The sequence below is a fragment of the Dama dama genome, chromosome 8, assembly GCF_033118175.1.
Source record: "Dama dama isolate Ldn47 chromosome 8, ASM3311817v1, whole genome shotgun sequence".
In the NCBI taxonomy this organism is placed as follows: Eukaryota; Metazoa; Chordata; class Mammalia; order Artiodactyla; family Cervidae; genus Dama; species Dama dama.
Window position 1 is genome coordinate 42,623,993 of NC_083688.1, and position 14,612 is coordinate 42,638,604.

Sequence of the window (14,612 nt, forward strand, 5' to 3'; positions counted from 1 at the left end):
AAATATTTTTATTTCATTTTGCTCCAGTGACATTCAGATTCTAAAAGTAGGAGGCTCCTTGCAGAGATAATTATTTAATTATAATTATCCTAGCCTATGAGCTGGAGGAATAAACTAAAATTTGCCTACACTGAAATTAAGCATGTTCCCTCATAGCTCAGTTGGTAAATCATCTGCCTGCAGTGCAGGAGACTCGGGTTCAATTCCTGGATCGGGAAGAAAAGAAGGAAATGGCAACCCACTCCAGTATTCTTGCCTGGAGAATCCCATGGACAGAGGAGCCTGACAGGCTACAGTCCATGAGGTCTCAAGAGTCGGACACGACTTAGCGACTACACCACCAACCAACCACCGCATACTCAGCTGCGTCTACCTCTCTGTGACCCCATGGACTGTAGCCCATCAGGCTCCTCTGTCCATGTGATTTCCCAAGCAAGATTACTGGAGTGGGTTGCCATTTCCTACTCCAGGAGATCTTCCTGACCCCAGTGATTGAACCCATTGAACCTTGAATTTGAGGCAGCTGTAACACAGACCAGTTTATATAGTTATTAAGAGTAGTATTTTGGGCAAATGGAAGAATAGCTGAATTTGGATGTTAAAATAACCCCACCTGGCTGTTCTACATAAAAGATGGCTAGGGAATCCAATTGGTTTAGTGTATGTTAATTGGTTGTTTCTCTTGTTTCTATAATCTTTTCTTCCTGTGTGTTAGCTTTTTAGCTTTTGGAGCAGAAACTGATCTGGGAGTTGAAACTAATCTTATAATTGAATGACTTTTTATGTCAGTGCTTCAAAAGATAGCATTGATTGTATTCTATTCTATTTGCTAAATCATAGTATACAAAATGGAAGTATGAAAATACTGCTTTGGTATTTATAACCAGTATCAGAATGTCATAGTAAGATTTTTATATTCCCTTTTTGAAAAGGCTATTTTTTAAGAGCAGTTTCAGGTTCACAATAAAATTAAAAAGGTATAGTGATTTCCCATATACCACTTGCCCTGACACATGCAGAGCATCCCCATTATCAACATCCCTCACCAGAGTGCTACGTTTGCTACATTTGATGAGCAAGTATAGGTAACATTATTATCACCCAGAGTCCATGGTTTACATTAGGGTTCACTTTTGATGTGTATTCTGTGGGTTTGGGCAAATGTATAATGACATGTAGCTATCATTATAGTATCATACAGAGTAGTTTCACTCCCAGAGAAATATTCTGTACTCCACTTGTTCACATCCCACCCCCCAACCTCCCGCCCCCAACCTCTGACAACCATTATTCTTTTTACTGTCTCCATAGTTTTACTTTTTCAGGATGTTGTATAGCTGGAATCACATAGTATGTAGCTTTTTCAGATTGGCTTCTCTCAGTTAGTAACACGCATTAAAGTTTCCTCCATGTGATTTATGGCTTGATAGCTCTTTCTTTTTATTTATATTTTTTTGGCTTTTGTGAGTTAGTCGCTCAGTTGTGTCTGACTCTTTGCGACCCTGTGGACTGTAGCCAGCCAAGCTTCTCAGCCCATGGAATTCTCCAGGCAAGAATAGGGGAATGGGTTGCCATTCCCTTCTTCAAGGGTTCTTCCCTACCCAGGGATTGAATCCAGGTCCCCTGTGTTCTTTCTTTCTTTCTTTCTTTTTTAGCATTGAATAATATTCCATGGTCTGGATGTTGCATAGTTTATCCATTTGCCAACTGAAGGATATCTTGGTTGCTACCAAGTTTTGGCATTATAAAGAAAGCTGCTATAAGCATCAGTGTGTAGGTTTTTGGGTGGAGGTAAACTTCTCAGCTCACTTGGTAGATACTAAGGAACTTGATTACTGGATAGTGTTGTAAAAGCATGTTTAGTTTCTTAAGAAACCACCAAACTGTCTTCTAAAGTAGCTGTACGATTTTGCATTCCTCAGTGAAAAGTTCCTGTTGTTCCACAACCTGACCAGCGTTTGATGTTTCCAGTGTTTTGGCAGTCTAAGATGATATATGTGTAGTGGTATATCATTGTTTTAATTTGCAATTCTTTAATGATATATATGAGCAGCTTTTCACAGGCTATTTGCCATCTGTGTAATCTTTGGTTAAAAAAGATTTCATCAAATCTTGTTTTGGTGAAAACCTTCTGTTCAGGTTTTTTGCCCAGTTTTTAAATTGAGTTGTTCATTTTCTTTTTGAGTTTTAAGAGTTTTATTATGTTTTGGATGATAGTCCTTTTATTAGATATGCCTGATAAATATTTTATTAATATTTTCTCCTAGTCTATGGCTTGTCATTCTCTTGATATTCCTTTTCTTAAAAATATTTTTTTACTTTGAAGACATCTTTTTTTTTTTTTAATTTTGCAGATAAAAGAGTTCGGCCTTGTAGAAGTTCATGTTTATATTCCAGATACACAAAGCATTGATTCTATCAGTTTTTCCTCATCAGACTTTGAGATTTAAATTTGCTTTTCAGAAATATGAAGTGAAAGTTGAAATTATGCCTTGGAAAATTTATTTGTAACATCTATTTGTACCGATATAAGGATGTGGCAAATGAACCATGAAGAAACATTCAATCATTATTCCCTTGAGAAAACACTCATAAAACTTCTGTTTCACTCTTTTTCAAAATATGGTCAAATAACTGATTTCATAAAAACCACTGGGAAATGCTAGTACTTAAAAATTCCTTTATAGAGTAGTGCTCTACTTATCAGAAACACACAAAATTTGGTAATTTAATAGTGATTTTGTTTCTCCAAGACACAGAATTCTAGAAACTGAGAATTTTAATGACAGTAGTCTAGTTTTCTCATTTTATAACCTTTAAAAAGAAGAAATATACAGTCAATATATTTTATAATTCTGTAGTTTATTTGCATAAAGGGGGAGATAGGATGATTTAATCTTTAATCAAAGGAGTATATATACCTAAGAATCTAAGAATCCAGTCTTACTCCTCTCTGTCGTTAAAATGCACTTCTTTGTTCTCTGTCTAATTGGGTTTGCAGGTAGTATTTCCTGACCTTGGTTATTATGTTAATTCACTGACTGCTTTCATTGAAATGGATCAGATTTCTGGCAAACAAACCCACTGTCTTCCCTAACTGTTTTCTTCTCTGTTCTGCAGAGTGGTAAATACTAAGCTTGAAATGAGGGAGACAGCCTAGAGTATGAAATGGGAAGAGAAGCAGATCAAAAATAAGAAAGCCAACAGAATTTAAGAGAACAGGGAATAATCCATTAAATGAATTGAGTTTAACTTGTTTTTTTGCCCTGGAAACTTCCATTTTTTCATCAAGAATAACACATGGGTTGTGATTATTAATCACAGTCTAGAGCAGATAAAGTCTAGTTGATGTAAATAGGTTTCTCTTTTCTTTTTTAAAGTCATGTTAAGTAAAGGAATATATAATATGGTATTTTATATTTTCTTAGATATTTTAGATATTTTCTATAGCAACCAAGAACTTAGAATTAAAAAGTAATTCTTTATTATAAGCAAAGGTTTACTTTCATGAGTTTCTTTCAACTGGAGATTAATGCTGCAGTGTACTATGGCCTCTTGCTGGAAAGTACAAGTAAGTACAAGGTGTTACAGTACTATATGTTATTCTAGGAGAAAATAGGCAGATGTTTTATTTTATTTAAATATAGTTTTATTTTATTGCTATTTATCTAAATTTATGAAGCAGAAATTATTATAAGTTAAATATTTGGAAAATTACATTTAGTATTTTAAATAGTGTGAATTAAAAACAAAATTGAATTTAGTGACATGAGACATTGATTATATTGTTCCAAAGCAGAGTCAAACTTAGAATTTAATGCAGCCTCCTCTGTTCATATTTATGTGTTAATGAGAACATACCTATATTTTTGTTATGATTGTTTTTATATGGTTGCAGAGAGGTGAATTGATGCTGGGTTTTTGTGTGTTTTTTTTCTGTTTTGATGATGATGATATGTTTTCAATACAACAGGACAAAATACTGATGTGTAAAAGATTGCCCACAGATAGCTTGTTTTCCCTATCTTGAAACCTCAAATTTATCTGTTTGGGAATGACAGTCAAGAATAAAACTGTTGGATTAAATTAAAATTAAATTAATTTACCACAGCCTTAGAATATGAAAATGTAGTCTTAATATAAGAAATCTTCAAGTGTACATCTTAAAAAAAAATTTTAATATGTCTGCCCTCGTTTTGTGAACATGGTTATTTCTAAAATATGCTCTATATTAAGTGTGAAGTTATATTCTTACTGAAATTCAGTGTTAACAGCGTTCTTAAGAATAAAAAGACTTCTCAAAAAATTCTCATTATTTTAGCATTAGTTTATCTGAAGTGCTTTGTGTCCACAGGAAGAACAGGCAGCAAAATTGAAAGCTGAGAAGATCAGAGTTGCCCTAGAGAAAATTAAAGAGGCACAAGTGAAAAAGGTGATATTTGGGCTTTTTCTTGGTTTGGGATTTTTATCCATTTTATGGATTTATAAAGAATTGTCTTGTTTATATAATGTAACTGTAAGATGCAGCAAGCTGTAGCAGGGTATTTCTTTCTAAATACATTTCCACATGTATTTTTTGGTGAATAAAATACATTATAAAAGAAATAACTTTTCTGGATCTAAATTGTAAAAGAGTGAAACAAAATAGCTTTATTATAAACTTACATGTTATTTTAATTTTTAAAACATTAAATTTGTTTAGCTATTGAATACCTAATTTTAGAATATTCTTTTTGCATAATAAAGTCATTATTTGTGTTTTAACTTATATTTAGCTAAGGACATTGTTCAGAATATTATTAAAACATTGGAAGAAATTTTCAGAATGCCTGTTTTTCAGCTTGTATTTAATATTCCTTTTTCCTCTTAACAGCTGGTGATTAGAGTCCACATGTCTGACGATAGTTCTAAAACAATGATGGTGGATGAGAGGCAGACAGTGAGACAAGTGCTGGATAACCTGATGGACAAATCCCACTGCGGTTATAGTTTAGACTGGTCTCTGGTGGAAACCATCTCTGAGTTACAGATGGGTTAGTAATATCATTGCTGTAATTACTTTTTAAATTTCTGTGTAATTTCAACTGTTTTCATGTTGATAAAAGCAACTAGAGACATTTTTATATTTTTTCCTATAGTATAGCCCTGGCTTTTTTACATTATTTTTCCCCCATTCTTCCCCCATATATTTTGAGATTTCTTTGAGTACAGTATCATTTCCAGTTCATTTTAGATTTTCTTATGGCCAAAACAAAGTTGTTCTTTTTTTTAAGGTAACAAAATATTTTTTCCCTTCAGATATTATTAAGAACTGCATATATTAGACACATTACTAAAACCATTACATTTATTCCCATTTGTACTGAAGCCTTGATAGCAACATTTGACTTTCAGGGGAAACATAAAGCACATCTTATTTTTAGCTGCATGTACTAAGTCTTAGTTTCCTATGTTTTGTAGTTTGTTATGGTGTTTTCTAACTTTTAAAATTCCTCATTTTTTTTATACCATCTTTGACTTTTTTAAAAAAGTTAATTTATTTATTTTAATTGGAGGCTAATTACTTTACAGTATTGTAGTGGTTTTTGCCATACATTGACATGCATCAGCCATGGGTGTACATGTGTTCCCCATCGTGAACCCCCCTCCCACCTCCCTCCCCATCCCATCCCTCAAGGTCATCCCAGTGTACCAGCCCTAAGCACCCTGTCTCCTGCATCAAACTTGGACCGGTGATCTATTTCACATATGATAATATACGTTCCAATGCTATTCTCTCAAATCATCCCACCCTCACCTTCTCCCACAGAGTCCAAAAGTCTCTTCTTTACATCTGTGTCTCTTTTGCTATCTCACATATAGGGTCATCGTTATCATCTTTCTAAGTTACGTACATATGCATTAATATACTGTATTGGTGTTTTTTTCTTTCTGACTTACTTTACTCTGTGTAATTATAGGCTCCAGTTTCATCCACCTCATTAGAACTGATTCAGATGCATTTTTAATAGCTGAGTAGTATTCCATTGTGGATATGTACCACAGCTTTCTTATCCATTCGTCTGCCGATGGACGTCTAGGTTGCTTCCATGTCCTGGCTATTACAAACAGTGCCGCGATGAACATTGGGGTACATGTGTCTCTTTCAATTCTGGTTTCCTCGTTGTGTATGCCCAGCAGTGGGATTGCTGGGTCGTATGGCAGTTCTCTTTCCAGTTTTTTAAGGAATCTCCACACTGTTCTCCATAGTGGCTGTACTAGTTTGCATTCCCACCAACAGTGTAAGAGGGTTCCCTTTTCTCCACACCCTCTCCAGCATTTATTGTTTGTAGACTTTTTGATAGTAGCCATTCTGACTGGCATGAGATGGTACCTCATTGTGGTTTTGATTTGCATTTCTCTGATAATGAGTGATGTCGAGTATCTTTTCATGTGTTTGTTAGCCATCTGTATGTCTTCTTTGGAGAAATGTCTGTTTAGTTCTTTGGCCCATTTTTTGATTGGGTCATTTATTTTTCTAGAATTGAGCTGCAGGAGCTGCTTGTATATTTTTGAGATTAATTCTTTGTCACTTGTTTCATTTGCTGCTATTTTCTCCCATTCTGAAGGCTGTCTTTTCACCTTGCTTATAGTTTCCTTTGTTGTGCAAAAGCTTTTAAGTTTAATTAGGTCCATTTGTTTATGTTTGCTTTTATTTCCATTACTCTGGGAGGTGGTTCATAGAGGATCCTGCTGTGGTTTATGTCAGAGTGTTTGTGTTTCCTCTAGGAGTTTTATAGTTTCTGGTCTTAGGTTTAGATCTTTAATCCATTTTGAGTTTATTTTTCTGTATGGTGTTAGACAGTGTTCTAGTTTCATTCTTTTACAGGTGGTTAACCAGTTTTCCCAGCACCACTTGTTAAAGATGTTGTCTTTTCTCCATTGTATATTCTTGCCTCCTTTGTCAAAGATAAGGTGTCCATAGGTGTGTGGATTTATTTCTGGGCTTTCTGTTTTGTTCCATTGATCTATATTTCTGTCTTTGTGCCAGTACCATACTGTCTTGATGACTGTAGCTTTGTAGTATAGTCTGAAGGCAGACAGGTTGATTCCTCCAGTTCCATTCTTCTTTCTCAAGATTACTTTGGCTATTTGAGGTTTTTTGTATTTCCATACAAATCCATCTTTGACTCTTAAAAACCTTAAAAAGGTTTCTTTTTGTAATAGTGTGTGATTATATAACCTCACAATAATTATTTTATTAGGCTATATTCAGTCAATAGTCTATTTCAACTTGCCATTTTATTTATAAAATATATTTGCATTGCTTTTACTGCCTGTTATATTTTTAAATATTTTATAGCAGTTTCCAGAGCAATAAAAATTTAATAATTAACCCTTTTCTCTTAGAACGCACAAACACAAACCCCAAAACCAAACCATCAGTTAGAAGTTTATTAACAGGTATAGGCAGATATTCTAGTAATACTTATTGTAACTATTCTTAAAGAATTAGAAAGGTTCAAGTTCACAGATGTGGCGTCACCATACCCAGAAAATTTTTGGATGCTAGTTTTTAGAATATTTCCATGACTGTAGGTTTAGGGTCCATAACTATCATTTTAATCATATGTGGCACAGTGATACAAATAGACTATGTAGTTACTTAGTACTTGTTGAATGAATAAAAGAAAACTAAGAGCCCAAAATAAGATGGTAAAATAAGCTATGACAAATGTAAGTCATTCATTTAAACAACAGAGATTATTAGAAAGGATGAATAAACAAAATGCAGTTGTTCACTATCTACAAAAGACCTTTTACCTAAAACACAGAAAGCTTGAAAGTAAAAGGAATGTGGAAAGACACTATCCAAAAGAAAGATAATATTAACTATGTTAATATCAGACAAAATAGACTTTAAGCAAAATACATTACTAGAGATAAGGAGAACCATACATCTTCATCAGAAAGACAAAATCATTCTAAATTTTATCTAATAATGGCATTAAATTACATAAAGCAAAAGTTGACAGAACTACCAGGAGAAACTCACAAGTCTGCCTTCACAGTAGAAACTTTTCACCTAAGAATCTTTGCAATGATCAATATAATCAAGCAGACAAAAATGAATATAGATATAGTTAGAGCACTAATAACAGGAAAATACACATTCTTTACAGGCAAAAGTGTAATGTTTCCAAAAATTGATTCCACTATGAGGTCATAAGGCTCTCTAGAAATTTCAAAACAAAAATTAGTATGTCTAGAATATGTTCTTTGTACATATGTTCAGAATATAGGACATGTTCTTTGATTCCTGCTTTGGAAATTAGAAAATACATATATGTTTAAAATTAAACAGAATTCATAGACCAAAGAAGAAATCATCTTGGAAATTTTTTGAATGACAAGGAATAGTATTGGAAGCACTTAATACCAGAATTTATGAAATGTGACTAACAGATTGTGTTTAAGGGCGGGATGGTAAAAAGGCTGAAGGCTGAAGAAGACCTTGAAGTCAGATAATCTAGATTATAGTCCTGATCCTTCCTTGTAGCAGCTGTGTGACCTTGCTAAAGTCACTTAACACCATGAGGGCATGTTTCCTTATTTGAAAATACAGGAAATACCAGATAATCTCTAAGGGTGTCAGTTTAGATTCTATGATTTTGCTGTGAAATACTTCGCAAGGTTTCTTGTCTTTTATGCAATTCTGACAAATACTAACAAAATACTGGTGTTTTATTTTGGGACAGAGAGAATCTTTGAAGATCATGAAAACTTGGTTGAAAATCTTCTTAATTGGACAAGAGATAGCCAAAACAAGCTTATATTTATGGAGCGTATAGAAAAATACGCACTTTTCAAAAATCCACAGGTGAGGCTATGGCTTGCAGAGGTCAGGATTCTTAAGTGTTCATATCATATGATTTTCTGACTGCTAAGTTAATAGAGTTAAAAGACGGACAGCCACCCACGTGGAGCTTTGTGGCTGCAAAACCCCTTGGGAGAATTCACTACTGCCGAGGTGGCAAGTCTGCTGGGGCCCTGGTGTCAGGCTCACAGAAGCTGCCAGCTCCACAGCTCCAGATGGGGTGAGCCCTAGGGAAAGCAGGATTCCCTCCAGGGGGTTAGCAGGCTTCTGTTCTAATTCAGAGCCGGTTTGGACCCTGCTATTTATTCGGTGAGTTCCTCATCCATCAAAGAAATGTACTTATGTATTTAAGTTTCTCTACTTTAATATTTATCCATTTAACACTTTGATTTGTTTTCTGAATTATTTTTTTGAAAATCCCAGTAACCTTGATTGTAAACAGCCCCACATTCTATTGTATGTTACCTTGATCTGTTTGGTATCTTTGCTTGTCCCAAAATGTTTATGTTAGTTCTTCCTAATACCCATATATTAATAGGTGAAAGACAACAACACCGCTATAAAAAATAGTAATGAGGAAAAACAGTAGCTGTGTTAAAGTTATTGAATAGTTATCCTTCAGACTGCATGATCATGACACATCTTTACTGGATATTTTTAGTGAAGAATACACATTTAGGAATACCAGCAGTTTTTTATGGGTGATTGTGAATAAAAGTTTCATAAGGATAATAATTAAAATTCAGATTTTAGTTGAGTCAAGCAAATGAGATCATGGTAGTCTCAGAGAATTTGGGGTTTCTTCTTTAAAAGCCAGAACGTAGATTAAATTTTCTACGTCTGAATCAATTAAGCTCAGCATATTTTAAGCAAATTTGCCCCATTTGTTGTACTTAATAACTTGTAAACCTTTAAGGTCCTGTCAGTGTAGCTTTATTAGATATACGAAAACATATTGCTAGCTGTTGCATGTAATATCTCCTCAGGATTTGGGGGAGGGCCGTTTATGGAATAATTCAAAATAAATGGATATGGTAAGGAGGAGGCCAGTATTAAGCACCTCTGTGAAGATGCCAGGAACAGGTTTCAAAGGAATGTTCCCCTCAGTCTGCATAGGCAGAAATAGACACAGAATTGCTAATGTCTCCAGAAGAAATCATCTGTGTACCTGTGCCAGGAGAATAGTAGAGTGGGTTTGCCCTTTAACATTCATCTACTCATTTTTCCAGAATTACCTTCTGGGGAAAAAGGAAACAGCTGAGATGGCAGATAGAAACAAAGAAGTGCTGTTGGAGGTATGACTCTTCCTCCCCACCCCCCTTTCCTTGTACATTATAATATTAAAATACGAAGCACCTTTTTTGAAGCCCAGAATGTCAGTGCTCTGTGTTGATAATTACAGTTGTAACTAGCCTGATGGGGAGAGTTCAGCTTTGTGAATGTTAGAACACTGAAGAACCGTATAAAAACACTTCTTTTGCCAAGCAGTATACTAGTGGACTGAAAGGACTTAAGAGCTTTTAGAAGCTGACAAGTGGGGGAAAAAGGCTGGGTCAGTGAAGGGTGTGACTGTGCTGTTTTATCTGCTTAGCCAGAAAGGAATTTGTATATAGTTAGTTATTTACCAAATAGTTCAAACTTTAGTCAGAAATAACTTCTTTTAAAAATCATAATGATTATTTTTTAAAAATATACATTTCCTTATTTTGAAGATTAATGAAACAAATTCAAATATAATTGAATTTTTGCCTCTTGCTGATTTTAGAAAACTAAGGTCAAAGATGTTAGTATGTTTGAAAGTCTGAAAAAATTCTTATTTAGCAACAAGACTATTAGGGGGATGAAGATCAGCACTCAGCTTTTCATAGGGAGGCTAGTTATAATTAAGAAAAATTCTCTTCATGTTTCTTAATTTTTCTGTGTTTTGGGGGGAGAAATTAATTCATGTTCATGTGTTCAAGTTTAGTGAGGATTTCTACTTTCCCTTTACTAAATACATGATTGATTTTTTAAATTCTTATCCAAGTATAGATATTAGAATCCAAAATTTTTTTAGTTTGTTTACATTCCTTTCAACTTAGTATTAAATATTTAAACAATAAATGCTTGCTTTGTTTTAGATCATAGGCACTGGTTGTTTTTAAATTGTGAAAGTGCAATCACTTGTTTAGCATGTTGCCTTCTTTTAAAATATATTCCTATGTAGCATGCAGCTAATATAAATTTGGGCTTCTCTTGTAGCTCAGACAGTAAGGAATCTACTTGCAATGCAGGAGACCTGGGTTTGATCCCTAGGTTGGAAAGATCCCCTGGGGAAGGAAATGGCTACCCACTCCAGTATTCTTGTCTGGAGAATCCTATGGATGGAGGAGCCTGGTAGACTGCAGTCCATGGAGGTCTCATACACAACTGAGCCACTAATAAAATTAGTGGCTAATCTAAATGTTAATTTGGAGACAAATAAAGTCTAATGCTTATGTTAGCTCTGATGCTTTCCTTAAATTTACTGTAACTATGTTTTTACAAATGCATTTAAGTGCTGTTTTGTGCATCTCAGCTGACATTTTAGCTTAGTTTCATCAAAACAATTTTAGGGAAAAGTTCGCAGAGATTGCCATAGTTGCTCCAAACTAAAGCCGTATATGTTTGGAAAGTTCTAATTGAGGTAAAATTGGCAGCATGGTTTTTATACGAAGGTATTTCGGTTTAATCACAGTGTCATGCATTCCACAGGGGTAGACAGACACAACTTTGGTTTGAGAATCCAAGGATCATGTCTTTCCCAATCATCTTCTTATTTTAGGAGTGTTTTTGTGGAAGTTCTGTAACTGTACCAGAAATTGAGGGAGTCCTTTGGTTGAAAGATGATGGCAAGAAGTCCTGGAAAAAGCGCTATTTCCTCTTGCGAGCATCTGGTATCTACTATGTTCCTAAAGGAAAAGCAAAGGTGAGTCCCTTCTGCTGACTTTAAGCTTCCTTATTATGCTGATTGATTTTAATCTGCAGTGAGCAGACTGAGACGTGATCCAGGCTGTGATTTGTTTCCATTCGTGAACATTGCCTTGTTTATTGATCGATTATAAGGAAGAGGAAACCTGAAAATGTTCACTTTCTGCTCATTCATTGGGCCCATCTCGATTCTCCTGGTGAATTTGAAACCATGCTTCTATTATTTTTAAAACTTCTGCCAGAGTTGTTTTTGTTTTTTATTGTTTGGGGGGGAATTGCTTTCCGGGCTTGTAGGCGTTTCAGCCTCTCTTAGGTAATGTGCTACTGCTGAGGGCCCTGGTGGTAGCTGTCACTTCTGTGCTTACTAGGGGCCAGCACTGTTGAAGCTGTCTACAGGGTCACCTCATCAGGTCTTTACCACCATCCTGAGAGGTACATGTTGTCCCCCTTTTTAGCTGGCGAGGAAACACTGACTTGAGAGTTGTGCTTGAGACATGTACTGCAGGCACGGAACGGCCTGGTATGTCTTGTTCTTTCCAGGGAGCTCTATTGTAATACTGCATTGTATTTAATATACTATACTGTATTTAAAGTCTCTTTAAAATACCACCCTTTGCCAGTGAGTCAGTGTTCATTATGAATGACAAGCTGGTAAGTCAAGTGGACTGCCTTTCTTGTTGCGTGGTAGATTTAAGGAAGAAACGTCTATAGAGACTCTCACTGTCTTGTCTTCTACAAAACAGCAGGAGTTTCCGCTTGGTAAAGCTTGGTTCTCAGTTAAACGCTGTTACCCGTGATAGTCGCTCGTTTTCACGTTAGTGTTAATCGAGTCTTTGGGCGTTTTCTCCTCAGGCCTCTCGGGACCTGGTGTGCTTTCTCCAGTTGGACCACGTGAATGTCTACTACGGACAGGACTATCGGAGCAAGTACAAAGCTCCTACGGACTACTGTCTGGTGCTCAAGGTAAACACCTGTCTCTTTTTAGGAACTTTAATTGATGTTCGACGTAGAGAAGGTTATTGGACATCTTAGAATAGTTTGGGTCTCCATTGAGTATGCTGTTTTTGCTTTATTCTGTAGTGTGTAGGTTTTTTAAAGGATTGCTGAAGGGACTTCCTTAGCAGCCCAGTGGTTAGGACGTGGCACTTTCACTGCTGGGCCCGGGTTCAATCCCCAATCGGGATTAAGATCCCACAAGCCAGGAGGCAAAGCCAATAAAGTAAATGAAAGGAGAGAGGAAGGGAGGGAGGGACAGAGAGGAAGGAAGAAAAGAAGCTGTGCTGTTCCATAGCTGACCCTGGTTAAAGTGATGATACTAGGAAATGGGTACTGAATTATAAACTTTGAGTCATAATATATCAAATGGATTAGATTATAAATTTGACACTTTTATTTAATATAGCAGCCTTATTTTAGGAAAACTTAGATCAGAGCCACATATGGGGTGAAGTTAGGTAAGAACATAGGTATTTGTATATTTTAGTTCCTTTCCTATACTAACTCAGAGAAACCATCAGAGGATGCTGTGCCTGAGAGGTCAAAGTAGACTGCCTCTCATCCGGTCCAGAAATAATTCTTGTCTCCCTTTCCTCCTGAACCGTCACCCTGGTAGCCCATGCATGTTTATGACCTGTTTTTAGTGATTTTTTTCCCCCTTTATCCAAACTTTTGAGTTTCTCACACTTATCATATCTGAACTTTTGAGAACTTATATTTTTACTGAATTTTATTGATAAATTGCAACATTAGGAAAAGGTAGCATTAAAAAGTTCAGTATAGTTATGGGGATGATTAAGTTTTTTCTCATTGGCTCCATCCCACATCCCCTTGGTAACTACTTAGGTCTGCATGTTTATATCATCTTTGCTTTTGTCTAAGAATTGTCACTTGGGTTTGAGAAGGTGGTTGTTTAGGGTTTGGGGGTAGAGTTTTGATTGCTTTGATAAAATTAGGGATATTATAATGGTAACCCTTTATTAAGTGATCATTTTTGGAGAAAACTCTATATCAGTTACAGTAGCAAATACTTTTTTTTAGTTAATATAAAGTAGCTTAACCCACTCGAGTGTTTTTGCCTGGAGAACCCCAGGGACAAGGGCGCCTGGTGGGCTGCCGTCTATGGGGTCGCACAGAGTCGGACACCACTGAAGCGACGCAGCAGCAGCTTAATCCAGCAGTTTTCAAAATGAGGTTCAGGGTCTCCTGGAGTCCCTGAGAACTTTGTCAAGGGACCCATGATATCAAAGTTATTCTAATAATGCTAAGGTGTTACTTGCCTTTTATACTCTTTCTCACACAGGTGTAGAGTGGAGTTTTCTGAGGTTACATGACATGTGATGATATCTTTGCTGCTCTGGGTAGTGGAATGTGTATTTGTTACATATTCTTGCATTTGACTTTTTCTCAGCTTTAATTTCTTACAAGGTAAATATAAATGAAAGTTACCTGGGGGTCTCATAACATGGAGGCAATAAGTGACTCAGTTGTCAGTGAGAACCCAAGTTCTATCTTTCCCTGTTCCATCTTCTGCATATCAGCTTATTTTCAGACCAACTCACCTCAGTCACAAATGGCCACTGCCTCACCCAGCAAAATCCAGCAGAGGAAGAGGGACTATTTTTCCCTCCATTTGTCTTTTTTTTTTTTTTTTTTAAGAGGAAAGAAGTATTTCCCAGGATCTCCTCCAACCCTTGAGGGTCATTGGCCTGGAGTAACATGCCCTCCTACCCTAATCACTGGCAAGGAACAAAGCCACCATTTTGGGTTTACATTAGTCAGAATTCACTCTCTGAGGTGAATCCAGACA

The 14,612-nt window shown here is 35.9% G+C and overlaps 1 protein-coding gene across 3 annotated transcripts in view; it reads left to right on the plus strand.

The window, feature by feature from the left end:
- The window catches only part of RAPH1 (Ras association (RalGDS/AF-6) and pleckstrin homology domains 1), a 100,677-nt gene that overhangs the window by 65,438 nt on the left and 20,627 nt on the right, over positions 1-14,612 (plus strand). For all 3 annotated transcript variants that reach the window (XM_061148954.1, XM_061148955.1, XM_061148956.1), the window contains 6 exons: positions 4,355-4,432; positions 4,874-5,033; positions 8,739-8,860; positions 10,087-10,152; positions 11,661-11,804; positions 12,659-12,769. In XM_061148954.1, coding sequence (XP_061004937.1) covers positions 4,355-4,432; positions 4,874-5,033; positions 8,739-8,860; positions 10,087-10,152; positions 11,661-11,804; positions 12,659-12,769 — 681 coding nt within the window. The remainder of the gene's footprint in view (positions 1-4,354; positions 4,433-4,873; positions 5,034-8,738; positions 8,861-10,086; positions 10,153-11,660; positions 11,805-12,658; positions 12,770-14,612) is intronic.